The sequence below is a fragment of the Chiroxiphia lanceolata genome, chromosome 3, assembly GCF_009829145.1.
Source record: "Chiroxiphia lanceolata isolate bChiLan1 chromosome 3, bChiLan1.pri, whole genome shotgun sequence".
In the NCBI taxonomy this organism is placed as follows: domain Eukaryota; kingdom Metazoa; phylum Chordata; class Aves; order Passeriformes; family Pipridae; genus Chiroxiphia; species Chiroxiphia lanceolata.
Window position 1 is genome coordinate 86,758,966 of NC_045639.1, and position 16,334 is coordinate 86,775,299.

Below are 16,334 nucleotides of genomic sequence, written 5' to 3' on the forward strand. Positions count from 1 at the left end.
TCCCGGAGCGAGACTCCCGCTCTCTCTCCGGGCGCGGGTGTCCCGGTGCCGGGGCGACGCTGGGTGGCCCCGCCCGTCCCGCGGTGCCCGGCCCTGCCCGGTGCCCGGCGCTGCCCGGCACCCGCCGCCAGGGCTGGGCGCGCGTGTCTCCTGTGGAAATCCCGGCGCCTCCAGCTCCGCCCCGCGCGTGTCCGTGGGCTGGGGCCGGGCGGGGGAGCAGCCCCGGCCGCCGCCGCCGCCCCGCCCCGCCATGCCGCAGCCGTAGGCAGCCCGCGGCCGCTCCCAGCCCTCGGCCTCCGCGGCCTCCGGGCCGATGGGCAGCCTGCTGAGCGGGGTCAGCTTCAAGGAGCCCACCACGGTGGAGGACTGCGACTCCACCTGGGAGACCGACTCGGAGCCCGAGGCGGCGGAGCCGCGGCGGCAGGAGGGGGTGTGCGCCGCCGCGGGAGGCGGGGAAGAGCCGGCCGAGCCGCCCGCCGCCGACTGCCGGCCCCGGGAGCCCCCGCCGCCCCCGCCGGAGGACGGGGAGCAGGCAGAGCCGGACGCCGCCGCCCCCGAGCAGGTACCGCCAGGGCCGGGCGCGCCCCCGCCCCGCCTGCCCGGGGCCCTGCGGCCAGAACGGGGGGCGGCGGGGCCGGGCGGGGCGGAGCCGAGCCGAGCCCCCGAGCCGGGCGGCCCCGGTACCGAGGTCTGGGGCCGGAGAACGAGCGGGGCTGGGCCGGGCCGGGCCGAGCCGAGCCCCGGGCCGGGCAGCCCCGGTCTTCCCCACCCTGCGGCAGTGGCGAGCCCCGGGACCTGCCCATCGCACGGAGCTGCTGGGGATAGATAACCCAGCTGTGCCTCTCCAGTAGGGATGCGCCCGTTTTTATCTCCACCGTCATTACTGGGAGAAAATTGAGGCCTTGAAGTCGTTGTCACTCCCGCTGCTGCTGTTTTCCAGGGAAGGTTCTGACTTAAATTAAATGTAGTATGTAACTTGGCCTCTTAATTAAACTGGATACAAATTTGAGTGTTGGATCGTACGTGGCGGTGGATTTGTGACTCCTTGGAGGGTTTGAGGAATTTTTAGAGCAAGTTTCTGTTCTGTAGGGAGCTTTGGAAATGCCGACGCTAAAGAAATAAAGTGTTCCTTTGACAGTAATTTTATGCGACTTAGAACTCGGTGCAGGGTGTACCGGCTGAGTCGGTTTTTTGTAGCTTGCTAGATGTATAGTGTTTATATTTGGTTCAGAAATGTGCAAAATTAAATAAGCATAAGCATCTTTCCTTTTCTGCTTGATACCTGATAATACTACTGCTAAATAACTGAGTATCAAAGGGGTGTTGCTGGTTCGAGTAAGCTTACTTTGCCTGAAGTTAGAACAAAGCTGGTCTTTCTAAAGGAAGAATGGAAAAAGATGTTTGTTTGTCATTAATGTGGAATTGATAAGCCATGGAACGGGCAATGATAAAGGCAAATGCCCAGTGCAGCCAAAGGGAAATTCCCTTTTTAGGCTTGACTTTAACCTATTGCATGTGTATTGCAAGGAGTGGAATTAATTTTTTTCAGTGACTCTTCATTTCTTCCACGGGGTGCAATAATAGCAAGTAAGTCTATGTACACATGACAAATAGTATGATTTCCTGTTCAAAACTAGTAGTGTCTCTGCATGTTCAGTTACTTATTTCATCTTGTACTAGCACTTGCTAGGTTACTTTGAAGTCTTGCATTTGGAAATTACAGTCGACCTGTTGATTTAAATCTGATTCAGCCTTGTTGGAAGGATATTCATAGTCTTGCTTTTGTATTTTGTATTAAATTTTTTAATTTAGGTTTAAAGTGTGGTGTGTTAAGTATTGAGTAGGGAGATTTTCAGTGTTTGACCAAACAGATGGCAATTGTGTTTGTTTACATTGCTGAAATCCATCATGAAAAGTAATTATTTTAATATTACACAAATTCACTATTTAGTGTGTTTGTGTATGATGGTTATCTGCTTTCTGACTGTTTCAGAATGGTGATGGAACTGAGCTGACAGCCAAGCCAAAGAGAAGCTTCTACGCAGCAAGAGATTTATACAAGTACCGACACCAGTACCCAGTAAGAATATTTTAGGGGTTTAAATTGCCTCTTTAGTAGAAGGCAGCATATAACACAAACATTCCTAAACCTTTGTGTTGCCTAATAAATATAAGAAATGGGAATCAAAAAGCTGGTACAGAGGCCCAGCGTATGCTGGTGGGAGAGGAGCAAAACTGTGCAATGTCTTTTCATCCTGAGCGTAAGCGCAAACACATAAGATGTGTAAGCATGGGAACAGTGGTAGGAGCCCAGGAAAAGGCTTGTGCCTTGAATGTTAAAGAGGGTAGCTTATAGAAGTTTGGATGACTTATTATTTGTCTCTCAAGTTCCTTGAGACTGATGTGAAGGTGCTGCTATGCTTGCTGCTGCCTCAATAGGAGAAGGTACCAGCCAGAAAGAACTTGCTGATCCTTAATCTTAGTCTTTAAGTGCATGAGTAAAACTCTGTGGTTACTAAAACTCTGAAATTTTTCTGTCCTTAAAATATTCAAAGAGCACAGTATCGCTTTCTGGATAGTCTTGATAGGTTTTTGTAGGCTAATAATGTCCTATTTCCTTTCTTTTAGCAGAATTTTAAAGATCTTCGATATCAAAATGACTTGTGCAATCTCCGGTTTTACAAAAATAAAATCCCATTTAAACCTGACGGTGAGTAATCTGCAACAATAACGCTGATAGCAAAAGAATGCTCACTAATGATAGTAGCAAGCTGAAACAGTTGTGATAATTGTGGCACTGACAAATTCAAGGTGTATAGTAATATATTGTACAACGTGAAGCTCCCATGTTGGAGTAACACATTCATAACACGAGTGGGTTATGCTTAAAACAAAGATAGCTGTCACTGTAGGGAGGTGGTGCTTTTCTTAGACGTTTTCAGCATGATGTAGTACAGGGCGTTGTTTGTACCACCATTTTTACAGTAGTGGCACTACCTTTTATTAAACAAAGATAAAGCTGTTCCACTGTATTGCACAGATTGTTGCTACTTGAGTAGGAGTGGCAGGGACCTGGGTGTTATCCTTAGAGCTGTGTAAGGGGAAAACAATGTGTTTTAATCTTGTGTGACATTATGGCAATAACAATAATAAAGTCATTTTTCCGTGTCCCTTGTTGTTCCTGTAGTGGAGCGGGAACCTGATATGCAGCATTCTGTACAAACACAGGACAATCTGAAAGATGACAAACCCTGCTCTAGAGAGTTTGCAGTCGATGTGTGAGAGACAAGAGGGTAGGAGGCAGATGGGGAAGCAGGAGGAGGCAATAAAGCAGCCTTGGTTAGTATGATAGACAGGAGTCTCGGCGCATGAGAGTTTAGCCATTAGCAAAAAAAGACAAATTGAAGGCCAAAAATAAGCTTTTCAGAGTTATAGAAGAATGATGAGCAAGTTACTTTGAAGGTGTTTGCAGAAAGATCCTCTCAGTGTGAGAGCAGCTTGGTAGGAAATAGCGAAGTGCATGTTGGAGTACAGAAGGAGTGAGATGTGTAGGCTGCCTCTGAGGCAGGATCCTGTCAGAAGCAGGATCAGTCTCATAGCAACAAATGGGTTCTGATAAGGTAGTAAGGGACAGGTCACAAAGGCTTTGGAAGTGAAGGTGTATAGTTTTTTTTTTGAAGTTACAGAACAGGGCTTTGTAGTGGAAAAATGCCCAGCAGAAAAAAAGAGGCAGTATAAAAAAGGTGCAGTCTAGAAACATCTTACCAGCGGCATTCAGGGTAGATGTAAGCATGACAAGAAGGCACTTTTTGAGATCAGGAAAAAGGATATTGAGGTGCAAAATGTCAGAGTTCTGATAGGAAGCAGGATGGAAAGGAATGTTATATGGCAGGATGTAAAGATGTACGTATAGGAAGGTTGAAGATGAGAGCTGTTTATAGACTAGATAGTCATAATATCCTCAGCAGGTAAGAAAACAAGTCAGGTTGTGAAAGAAAGGCAAGACCTTTGCTTTAACCAGCTTGAGCTTTATCTAGATACCCATAGGCAGATGGTGTGTTTTTAGCTTGGCTGGAAGAAGAGATAGGTCTGTGAATTGCCAGTAAAGAAGTAACAAATTCAGAAAATAATACACAGAGAACGGATACTGAAAGAAAGAGAAGGACAGTGAGGTCTGTGTGAACCTGAGGACCATGTGGACCTGAAAGTAAAAGCCAGAAAAGGTTATGGAGGAGGAGTCCTCTAAAGTGCAAAAGGAAGGAGAAATTCAAGAGGATTAGCCAAAAGAAGAGAGAGTCATGAAAGCTACATGAGGACTTCTGTCCTAAAATTTATCAAGAATAATGTTTATTTTAATATTTTAGGAGAAAAGCACAATTAAGTGTGTCAAAGGTAGCTGATAAACCATGGAGGCTGAATCCTTGGTGCCTGTGAGCTCTGGTTATGTAGAAGTTTGTATTGAGAATGGGAAAGAGTAGCCACCACCTTGACTTGAGTCTGTGGATCTGTGAGAGTGTTCAAAGGGAGTCTTAGCTACCATGTGAGGGACTGAAATACTGGGGAATGTTGTTTAAAAAATACAGTTCTAGTGCAATACTAGATTTGAAGTTTAGTTCCATGGCCTACAGATTTAATGTGTTGTTCTGACTCAGAGCTGGCCTGTTTGTCTCTGCGCTGGAACTGAGCAGCAAGTTTTCCAGTAGAATCATAGAATGCTAAAGGGTTGAAAGGGACCTTAAGGATCATCTAGTCCCAATTTCCCCTGCCATGGGTAAGGACACCTCCCACTAGACCAGGTTGCTCAAGGCCTTATCCAACCTGGGCTTGAACACTGCCAAGGCTGGGGCATCTACAGCCTCCCTGGACAACCCCTTCCAGTGTCTCACCACCCTCACAGTAAAGAATTTCTTTCTAATATCTGACCTAAATTTCCCCTCTTTCAGTTTACACCTGTTATTCCTTGTCCTATCACTACAGTTCCTGATGAAAAGTCCCTCTCCAGCTTCCCTGTAGACCTCCAGATACTGGAAGGTTGTTATGAGGTCTCCATGCAACCTTCTCCAGGCTGAACAGCCCCAACTTTCTCAGCATGTGTTTGTAGGGGACGTGTTCCAGTCCTCTTGTTAAGCTTCATGGCCGTCCTCTGGATTTGCTCCAACAGTTCCATGTCCTTCTTATACTGCAGGCACCAGAACTATTTCAATGCTTGAAATATAGGTTGGATACAGTGTGTTGATGGTGGAAGGTCCTCTTTCCAAGGTTCTTTCAGTCTTACTTGCACTGGAAACCCCATGTTCTTAGCAGCCCCTTTGACTGTGTGCTTTCTTGGTTTCTTGAGGAAAAGTATTGAATGAGTTCTCCTTTGTCATTGAGACACAATTTGAAGTTTTCACTGCAGGGAAGAGACATCTCAAATGTATAATAGGAGACTATCTACGTGAGACTTTAGCTTTTCAGGCTGCTTCTGTGCTATTTGACTTGGGAAGAGGCCGTGTGCTAAAACTGTTGTTGGTTTCAGAATAGTAACAGAGCAACACAGTGCTCATTCATGGAAAGATATTGTACAGGTTTGGGAACAAGGAGCATTTTGTTATTTTGTATATTTATGCAGTACCTGGAAAAGTGCCCTGGCCCATGACTGCGTTTCATGAGCATGGTCTCTCTGATGCTTGGCCACAGCTAATTGAGAAAGATTTCCCAATCATAATGTTATTTGCAGCTGGAGAGATTCCTGGTATGGGAGATTTCATAAGGAGTTGAGGCTTTGTTCTGCAAATGATAGATGCATGGACAGATAGATAGATAGTTAGATAGATGGATGGATGGGTAGATAGATGGATGGATGGGTAGATAGATGGATGGATGGGTAGATAGATGGATGGATGGGTAGATAGAGGGTTTTGTCAAGTAAAAGCAATGACAGGTGATTCACAAAGCAGTATTTATGGAAGTGATTTGTTAATTACCAGTGCGATAAAGGAAATAGGACATGAGAACTTTGGGGGAAGTACGTTTTACAAAGGTTATTGTCACATACTTCTGCTTGTTAGTAACTCAGTATAAGTAAGTTGGTTTTGTTATATTGACATTTTATAAATAACTTATTTTTTAATTAAGTTTTAGTAGCTAAATTAATTTTACATTAAAATGAATTTATTTATAGCTGTAGTAGATCTTATTTCACATAGTATTTGAAAGAGAATTAGAGTATGTATTCTATCATTATGTTAACAGGGTATGTACTTTATGTAGCTGAGTGCTGTTTTTGATGGCTACCTAACAGTTTTCAAATTATTTTTATGCAGGTGTTTATATTGAAGAAGTCCTAAATAAATGGAAAGGAGACTATGAAAAACTGGAACATAACCACACTTACATACAGTGGTTGGTCTCTATTACCTATTTCTGTTTTAAAGCATTAATGTGATTAAGTGTTCATATACAGAGCTGTAATGTGCCTCTTCTTTTAACAGGCTTTTCCCACTGAGGGAACAAGGTCTGAACTTTTATGCTAAAGAATTAACTACATATGAAATTGAGGTAATACAAATTGAGCTGAATACAAACCATCACATTAATTTTGGTATATGACTACTTTTTGTTGTGTAGAGTTGTCTTACACAATGCAGAAGTACTTGCTTTAGTGCCACTTAGAATTTTGGATGTATTCTTTGTCTATTAGGAATTCAAGAAAACAAAAGAAGCAATTAGAAGATTCCTTTTGGCTTACAAAATGATGTTGGAGTTTTTTGGAATAAAACTAATTGATAAAACTGGAAATGTAGCACGAGCTGCTAACTGGCAAGAAAGATTTCAACATTTAAATGAGTAAGTAATGACATGCACTTCAGTTGCTAGAATTGCCATAGAATCTCTTTAGCCTTTTGTTTTCTAGAAGAAGATATGTTTTCCAAAGATTGCCAGAAAAAAAGAGAAAGACAGTCAATGCCTTATTTGTGCCTGTATGTGTACGTTCCTCCTTCACCTTTTTTTGTGCTGCTCCCCCATTACCAGTTTGACTGACGTCACTGAATTTCCTGAAAATACTACTTGAGGCGGTGCTGAAGGATATCCCAGCTACAAATCAATTTGTCCTGCCACTGAATGCATTTTCACCCAATTCCAAAGTGCTGCTTCTCAGCTGGAAGAAAATGAGTGGCTTATCTTTGTATTCACATTTCTTTTTGAGAAAGATCAAATTCTCCGTACCCGTATGAAAGCTGAATACCAGGATTTTCCTTCCTCCTCAAAACACAAAATACACAAGAAGTATTTAATACTTTTTAATTGCAGTGCTTATCTGGAGAGGTTTAGCCATGCTTTAATTCAGACTTTGGCTCAATGTTCAGCAAGTTGTATCTGTTGCTCTTCATTTGCATTTTGTGGAGCCTAAGTTTGTACTGAATTTTGTCCCATGTGGATTAATTGTATCAAAATCTCTTTTCAAATCTCGTGCTCACTTTCCTGATACGTCTCACCTTAGAGTTGCAGTTCAGTTTCTCACAGTATTTTGTTCTCCTGTCATAATGAAAGCTTGTAGGTACAATTGCTGATGGATGATTCTGGTTGAATAATGGAATAATTTGTTAATAATTTTACTTAAACATTGTATGAGCCAATATGGGTGTGGGCTCAGACTTGAGCCACAGATAAAACAGAGTTTCAGGAAGCCCAAATGTTACTGCATGTTTTTAATCCTGTTCTTACTAATGAGTAGCTACAGTTTTAAGTCAGGAATTGGGACTCTTTACCTAATTTTAGCCATCCAGAATTTAAACTCAGAAGTCTTACTGTTTACCAAGGTGTACTTTATGAGGGAAAGAGCTCTTCCCAAGCACTTCCAGAAGACAATTCATTTTATCTTAGACTTATCCCACTACAACACTGGGACTTACCCTCCAGAGGTGTCTGTTTTTCCCCCAGCATGAGCTGTATCAGAAGTGCAGGTAGCTAGTCTGAACTGGAGACCCAGCTTTTAAATAGCTTGAGTGAAGTGCAATGAATCTTGTTCTGTAGCTACACTATAAATACACTACAAACCCTAAATTTAGCAAAGTTAACTGGGTTTTCTCCTCAGAAAGAGAACAGGATAGAATCATTAAGGTTGGAAAAGACCTCCATTGAGTCCAGCCTTTGACTGAACACTACTATATCAACTAAACCATAGCACTAAGTGCCACATCTACTAATTTTTTGAACACATCAAGGGATGATGAGTCCACCACTTCCCTGGGCAGCCCATTCCAATGCTTAACTACTCTTTCAGTGAAGAAGTGTTTCCTAATATCCAACCTGAACCTCCCCTTGGTTGGTGCAACTTGAGGCTGTTTGCTCTTGTCCTATCACTGGTTGCCTGGGAGAAGAGGCCAATGCCCCACCTAGCCACAACCTTCTTTCAAGTAGTTGTAGGGAGTGATAAGGTCTCCTCTGAGCTGCCTTTCCTCTAGACTAAACAACCCCACTACCTTCAGCTGCTCCTCATAGGACTTATGTTCTAGATCCTTCACCAGCTTTGTTGCCCTTCTCATACAGCCTACAGCAGAAGGAATCAAAATCAGTACACGGTTGATTTTGTTTTCTCCTAGCCTGCTCCCCCAGTGCGTTTTACAAACGCTAATTTTCACTCACAACATCCTGGCAAAGGAGGTGCTAGCAAGCTTCAGCAGCTGTGAGAATTTAAAGTACAGGAAGCTTGAAGTACACACCTGGAGCGATAAAAAGGACTGAGGAATTGCAGATCCAGTTCTGTGTTTATAAAGTGTTTTTTTCCTGATTCAATAGATTTTTTTTTTACCCATTTCTTCCAAAGGTCTCAACATAACTACTTGAGAATCACTCGAATTCTGAAAAGTCTTGGCGAACTTGGATATGAGAGTTTCAAATCTCCCTTGGTAAAATTTATTCTGCATGAAGCTCTGGTGGAAGATACCATTCCCAACATAAAGCAAAGTGCTCTAGAATATTTTGTGTATACCATTAGAGACAGAAGAGAAAGAAGGAAACTGCTGAGATTTGCCCAGCAACATTATACGCCCTCAGAGCATTTTATCTGGGGGCCTCCAAGAAAACAAAAGTCAGAGGGAAGCAAAACAAATAAAAAGCCAGCATCTCCAATTTCTATTCCCAATAGTCATATTTCTAAACATAAGAAACCCAAAGAGCCTAAGAATACATCAGCAAGTGGAAGCTCAGCTGGTAAAACAACTGAAGAAAAAAAGGTAGAACTCACAAAAAATGAGGAAGAAAATTATCAGGATGAACAAGAAATGAACTCTGATGCTGTTAGGCTGAACAGTGAAAAGAACAGTGACACTGATACCAGTCAGCTTTCAAAATCAGAAGAAATCCATGATACTTCAGACAGAAAGGAGGATGCTTCTCATTCCAAAAAAGATAATGAAAATCTGAACAATGACTGTGGAAGTCACCCAGGCACTATAGAGAAAGATTTATGTAACACTGAGAATTCTTCAAATAACACATCAGCAGATCTACAAGATAACCTTGATAAGGATACGCTTTCAGGGGGGACCACCACAAAAACCAAGGATGAGCTCAAAGCATGAGTCTGAGGTTAAAAATCGTTATGTTTCATATTTAATGAAGCAAATTATTCATTGCTCCTTCATTTTGGTTGGAATTTCCATCTAGTTTAGTATAAAATGTTCACAAGACTACACTTGTTGCAAATTCATCAGATTAGACTTCTGTTACATTAACGAATTTTATTTTTTTCAACCTCAGTTTATCAGCAGTAAAGCAGGTGTGGCTCTTTAAAACAGTTGTGCATATTGAAAGCTAAGAAGTTCATTATCTTTTCCAGACAGATTGCATAGAAAAGCTTATCTACTTTTTGCCATTAAATTCATCCAGTATTAAAAAAAAAATGAAGTGTAACACTAAAAGCCTTGGAACATCAGAATTTTTAAATTAGTTTTAATATGCTTTAAGTCTTGATTTCTGTTTATGAGATTACTAGAAATTACTTCAAGAGCATAGTTTTTACCCTAGGGTCTGTTTTTTTTTAGGAAGTGTTTTCATGTTTAATGTCAGTATTTGCACAGCATCTTTTACCTTAGATTAGCATATTTGTTGGAGACACAATGATAGATATTACATGTCATGTCTTATACAGCTGGGTATCATTGTACATTGAATAAAAGTTTAACTTACAGTGAACCTTTATCCTCAGCTTTTGGTACAGGAGAAGTTGCATTTTAGACTTCTTTTAGTCCCTGTTAAGTTCTCCCTTCTCTTGGCTCATTTTTTACTGCTAATCTGGGGGAGGGATCTCTTTGATCATTCAGATTTGGTCTCATTTTGAAAGCTGTTGATCAGCTGTAATAAAACAACTCCCCCAGCTGGGTTCAGCACCTGGAAAGCCTCTCACAGCTGAAAAGCAAAGCAGTGTCTTCACCACAAAGCACTGCCTAATCAGCAAAGCCATCAGAGAAAATGTCATCAGGCTTGTTAGGTTGGGTCTTACCTTAACATGGATGTTTCTTGGCCAGTTTTGGGTAAGGTCTGAACAATGCTGAGTCCCCTGTTGCTGATATGAGAGAGAAAGGCAGTCCTGATGCTTCCTTCCAGCTGTCTGTTTCCTCTTTTTGCTATCTTAAGTCTTTCACAGTTTAATGTTATTTCAGTCATCAGTGGAAACCTGAAGCAGGCCAGTCTTCTGGTCTGGCTGGAGCCCAGCAAGCAGGAATTTCTCAATGAAGATGTTTCTCAACTTTATTTTACTGAAGAACTGTCTGCTTTCCCTGAGTAGCTGCTTCTGATTTCCTGCCATTCAGTCAAACAAGATAGTGCCCAGCAAATTAATTGTGCAGAATACTAATAAAAAAATGATGCAGGTGGAATTTACACTCCCTACAGTTCTAAAATATTCTAAAACTTCTGTATGTATTTTCTATTTAAAAGTCTATGTGTTATCCACTGCCTTTAATATATTTCTGATGAAATGTTATGAGGCAAGAGGCTGACTGCAGTCTGAGTGTCAGAGTGCTACGGGACTTTATTCATGTCTTATAACTCAAAATGGTGAAGTTTTCAGGGGTTTCAGAGCATAGACAAAAAGTCTTGTACTTTTCTGTTTTGCTAATGCCCATCATGGTGGTGCGTCATCCATTGGTTTCCCTGGGTAGCATTGGTTCTTGGGATCAAAGAGAGTAGTGGTTAGGGGTCTTGGTACTCATGGACAAAGATTAGGATCTTTCCATCCCAAAGAAGCAGGGAAGAGGGAAAATGTATCTCTCCTTCTGTGCTGACTTGTGAGGAAAAGAACTTACATACATGGGGGTTTTTTCTAAGGTTAACCCAGATCACTCTGGTAGGCATTAAGTCTGTCTGAGCAGAAATGCCTCAAAGAATTCCTCCTGCAGCCACCACCTCTTTAAAGCTGGAAGGATCCTGAGAAGGCTGTCACAATTCCCTGGACTTGAACTGGGATCCCCATGTTCATGTTCACCTCTGACCTTCAGAACAGAAGGGGATAGGAAATAAAACTGTGATAAAACTGGTCTGCATAGTTAAGGATGCTGCCCCCCCACGTATGCACAGGGAGGACACTTCATGTTCTGACTGACTTTTTCAGTCTTGAGTGCCTAACCATGCAAACTTCATAGCATTGTTTTTACATAGTTATTTCTTGAATGGCATAGGAAAGATTTACACCCTGTGTTTAAGGAGCATAACTATTACATAAGTAGTTATACAGAGCCTTCAATTTATGGACTTTAGTGTTAAACACTTTACAGAAAATTAATAGTGTTCAGGGGAAATAAGGGATGCCAGGGGTGTTATTATATTTGTACTGTAATTTGATTGAGCATCAATGACCTCAGTAGATCTTGTATCTACTGAACAAAAAAAAGAGAAATCTTGCTCTGATCTAAAACAAAGTTCTTGAAATGTGCATCCAAAAGATTTCTCTGCAGTGCACTATTCCGTTATTGTGGCACAGCTCTCACCTATACATGCTTACTGGTTCACCATTCCTAATTAAGTACTTAAAATACTTTTAATCTGGCAGAGATGCCTGCATTAAGGGACCAGTGTATTTGAAAATGTAGTCAAGAACTTTGGTACTTACATCCTTATTAACTCTGCATTTTTTAATTTATTTTTTTTAAATCCACAACTCAGTATGTTTCAGTTTTCATGAAAGAGTAGTGGCATATCAGTTGCCTACAAAGAACCATGGGGACTGTGCAAGTGAGGGATTTTTTTGTGTCAGGTGGGCTCCTGCCCTCCTTAATCCTTGTTTTACAGTGTTATCAACTGAATTGCTTCTCTGGGACACTTCAGCTTTAATTAACAAATTCTGCTCTATGTAAAATGTGATGGTTTACCATTCTTTTCATAGAGGAATTGTTTCTTCTGATTTTGCAAGCGTTGAAGGATTCATTGCAGGGCAATCGTACAGCATAGCATCCTCTTGAGATTTGTGAGGATGAGGTGGGTGCACTGTATGCATTTCTTTACAGAATCATGGCCTTAGCAACCATAGCACCCCATGCTTGAAGTTCTGAGTATTGGTTTTCAGGTTTACATTATAATATGTGTTGAAATGATTGTATTCTTATAAGTGCCAGTACTTAGTTATTTAACGATTACTTCAAGAACTGAGGGTGTGCAAAGAAAGTCGGGTCATTTGCTCATTGTTAAACTTCTTTTTCTCTTGCTATATGCTTAAGTATTCAGGGATTTCTGTGTCCTTACTACAGTAATGTGTTTTGGCCCAGTGTTTGCCTAGAATCTGAGTTATTCATATATTAATTGAACAGAACCTCCCAATAAGTCCATCTGAGTAGCCTCTCGTACTGTTAAATAGGAGTAGTGTGTATATGCACACACCTGTGAATATGATTTTGAGTATCCTATGGTGAGGGGATATGAATGTGCAACTTGAATAAATATTACTGACTACACAGATGCAATTGAAGGCGATCGTACAAATCACGCAGAAATATAGCACTTTAAGATTAGTTACAGCTCTGTGCCCTACTATCCCCGATGCAACTGTGCCTCAGTATCTGATTCTGTGTTGGTGTAGAGACTGAAAGCTTGGGTACATGAGATGTGCAGCACAGACCATTCAGATCAGAAGAGTTACTTGTGTGCACACATCTAGGAGCAGATCTGAGATCTTGGTGTTCGTATTGCTTGCATAAAATCCTGAAGGATGCTAAAAATATTTGCAATAAGCCTTTGAGTGCTGTTCTGTGGCTTGGGTTAGCTCCTCAGTTTCCCACTCTAAGATTGCAGCACTCTAATGTATTAGGTCTCTGTATAATCATAGTTAATATTTGATATAATCTAGTATAAGCCTCCTTGAATTATTCCAGGATAATTCTAATAATGTGCAGTTTCATATAGCTGTACTATAACCAGAAAGTTTACAGACCTTTAGAAGTTTTGTATATGTTGATGGATGATCCAATAAGGTAAGTCAAGGAACATTTACTGGATTTAAATGGAAAACAGCTTGTTTGTTTTTAAATGAAATTTATGTATATCTGTTTAATAGAGGGGAGGGGCTTTGCACCTTTTTTTTTTGACAGTTCTGACAGTACTCATCACAAGTTATAGTAAGTTACATATGTTTAAGTGAAAATGTAACTTTTATTACACCATAGTTTTACAGGTAACATATCATATTGAATTTCCTTGAAAAAAGCTGTATTTATTAATAAGATGCAAGTATGTGAAGTAAGGTTCGCCATTAAAAAATTGTGACAGTATCATGCAGATTGATGTTAGGATTAATATTGTCCTAAGAACTACCAGTATGGATCAGAACCAAAGATGTTTCTAGCCTTGTGTGCTGCCTCCAGCAATGGCCCACAGATCGTGTGAAATAAAGAAAAGATAAGGTGACCCCGTTTTTCTCCAGGAATTTTTCTGGTTTTGAACTCATGGTGTCTTTTAGCCTCTGCAATCCCTTTTGTCTGTGAGTTTTATGTTTTAAAAATATTTTGTGTGGAGAAAGTGATTTCTTGTTTGTCTCAGATCTGTTTATTCAATAACTGCTACTGCATTTGAACACAGTACTAAAAGTACTGTAAGATGAACAGTAATCCACTTCAAGTCAGTTTTTAAATGCTGTGAGATATTCTAATGACAAAATACCTTCTTAGGCAGAAAATGTCCCATGTTTCTTCTGTCCTTAGGCAGAAGATGTCTGCTTAAACAGAAATTTGTCTGAAGTTGATGAAAATATTACCTTACTTGTTCCTTCTGAATAAATTTTTACAAATAAATCTTTTTGTATGAAGTACTAAAAGTCATATTCCAACTGCAGAACAGGGTTGGGTTTTTTTTTTCCTTTTCAGTGTAAAAGCAAAATCTGTTAAAGGGAAAACCCATTCCTAGCCAGCAACTGACTGAGGTACCTCTGGATTTGGAGACACCAGCATCAATGAGTCTAACATTGTGGTCATGTAGAACATGGAAGTACTGTCTAGGTTTGCTGAGAACCATACTCATTATTCCACATTTTGGTAATTGTTTTGGTACGTGTCCCCAGATCTAACTGCAATTGAAGTAACTGCTAAAAAGGTAATTTTGATGGCCATCAAAGTCTGAAAATGAAGGATGGGTCAAAAAGGCCTAAGCATGGACAACCCCCCCTCCATTCACATCATGGTCAGCAACATATATTCACTATTAACGGATATTTAATGGAGTTCTCCAAGGGGAGTGTAAATTGTGTTTCTGTAATATGTCTGTGCTCTGTATTGCCCATGAACTGTTTCTTTTTCTGAAAGCTGTGTTCCTTTTTCAGCCTGTGTTCTTAAGTATACTTACTTAAGACCATTGGAGAAAGCAAGAGTTTTTTTTAAAGAATAGGTTTAGTATATGCCATATAGGTTTAACATATGCCATACCTAATGGACTCCTAAAATGTAGTTCAAAAGTTTTAGAGATCAATTCAATAGAGACCTCCTGTGGCTTTACACTTGTAATCACCTTTATTTTTGTTTACAAAAGCATTAAGCTGTTTGCTGTAAAATAAAAAATTGCAAGAATTGGCAAATTGTTCTGAAAGAACTCTCTTCTTAGAAACCTGGCACCTTTTAATTTTATCATGTTTACAAGTTTAATGGCATATTCATCACCGAAGTTTATTGTGAAATATACTGAATGTACTTACTACTGTGGCTAACCATGTGAAAATTATTGTTTTGCAGTAAAAAAAGGTTATGGCATTTATATTTTTGGGATCTGCTCAAGCATGTTTGCTAATCATTAGTTGCTTTTTTTTCTTCTGTGTTTTAACGTATTCCATGGTTGTTTGCCCTTTATGCGGTTTGGTTTTCACAACAGGTGATTAGGTGTAGTTTTGCACTGATAAAATTCGAAAATATTGTAGATTTCATTGTTCAAATGCATTCTAAGAAAGAAGTGCAGTAAAAAGAAAAAAGCCAAAGCCCAACAATTTTTACTTGCAAAATGGAACAGCTATATGTTAGTTTCTATGAATGGTCCTGCTCTCTTCTCTGTATTCCTTTGCAATGTTTAATTACAGAATGCTGTGCATGTTTGGTCGTACCAATACCATATGTATGTGGTAGGAGTGGTAACCAGTTTCTGGATTTGTAATGCACTACAAAGATATATTTTATAATTCTGTAACTGTATGGCAGTGTTATGCCAAAAAAAATTGTATAAACATAAGAAGCAATAGTTTATGTTGCTTACTGCTGTATTTTAAATTGTTTGTAAAATGAAATACTTGGATTTCCTTTCAGGTAAATATATTTTTAATAACAGCAGCCAAAAACTCTGAACTGATAAAGCTTTTTCATTTAGCAGCATTGTTTTAGCAACATGTACAAATACTGTGTAGCTCTAATAATGTGTAATTGCTGTTCAGTGCTTGTTTGTATAGTCTTCTGTAAATATATTAACACTTAAAATTAGGGCATTAAAGGCTCTGGTCCTCCTTTTTTTGTCGTCAGTGGCAAAACGACCATGGATAGCAGAGGAACAAGGGATGGCCCAGAGTGAACTTTACTAAAAGCCCATGATTTGGTTTTTAATTTAAGAAAATTATATAATATGAAAGCACTCAACATTAAAGGGTAAAATATCCACTGTGATCATGCAGGCATAAGCCCTCTGGAGCAGTGCCAAAAACTGGCTACTGCTGCTTGAACGTAGCAGGGAAACATTTGACCTGCTGGTTTTATTTATTCTGTGCTGAAGCTGTAGGATTGAATGGCTTTAGCTCCGGTTTTGTAGTGCACTGCTACTCACACAATGGGACTGTAGACATATGTAGCTCTGTAAAGGGCCCAGCAGGTTTTGAAAGGGTTTCCAATTCTCAC

The 16,334-nt window shown here is 40.4% G+C and overlaps 1 protein-coding gene across 2 annotated transcripts; it reads left to right on the top strand.

Moving 5' to 3' along the window:
- The first annotated feature begins 240 nt into the window (after positions 1–240).
- On the top strand, positions 241–15,936 carry OGFRL1 (opioid growth factor receptor like 1). Of its 2 annotated transcripts, none has more exons than XM_032684567.1 (7): positions 241–562; positions 1,994–2,080; positions 2,629–2,710; positions 6,306–6,384; positions 6,474–6,540; positions 6,683–6,828; positions 8,810–15,936. In XM_032684567.1, exons 1-7 carry the CDS (start codon positions 314–316, stop codon positions 9,564–9,566), a joined length of 1,467 nt encoding a protein of 488 aa, XP_032540458.1. In that variant the 5' UTR covers positions 241–313; the 3' UTR covers positions 9,567–15,936. The 2 variants fall into 2 exon arrangements, with proteins under 2 accessions (XP_032540458.1, XP_032540459.1); XM_032684568.1 differs by having other exon boundaries at positions 2,632–2,710.
- Positions 15,937–16,334: the final 398 nt, after the last annotated feature.

Excerpts from the sequence above, each read along its gene's own strand:
- OGFRL1 (XM_032684567.1), top strand. The coding sequence starts at position 314 with ATGGGCAGCCTGCTGAGCGGGGTCAGCTTCAAGGAGCCCACCACGGTG. Across the intron at positions 2,711-6,305 it reads AATCCCATTTAAACCTGACG|GTGTTTATATTGAAGAAGTC; the intron begins GTGAGTAATCTG and ends ATTTTTATGCAG. Across the intron at positions 6,829-8,809 it reads AGATTTCAACATTTAAATGA|GTCTCAACATAACTACTTGA; the intron begins GTAAGTAATGAC and ends TTTCTTCCAAAG.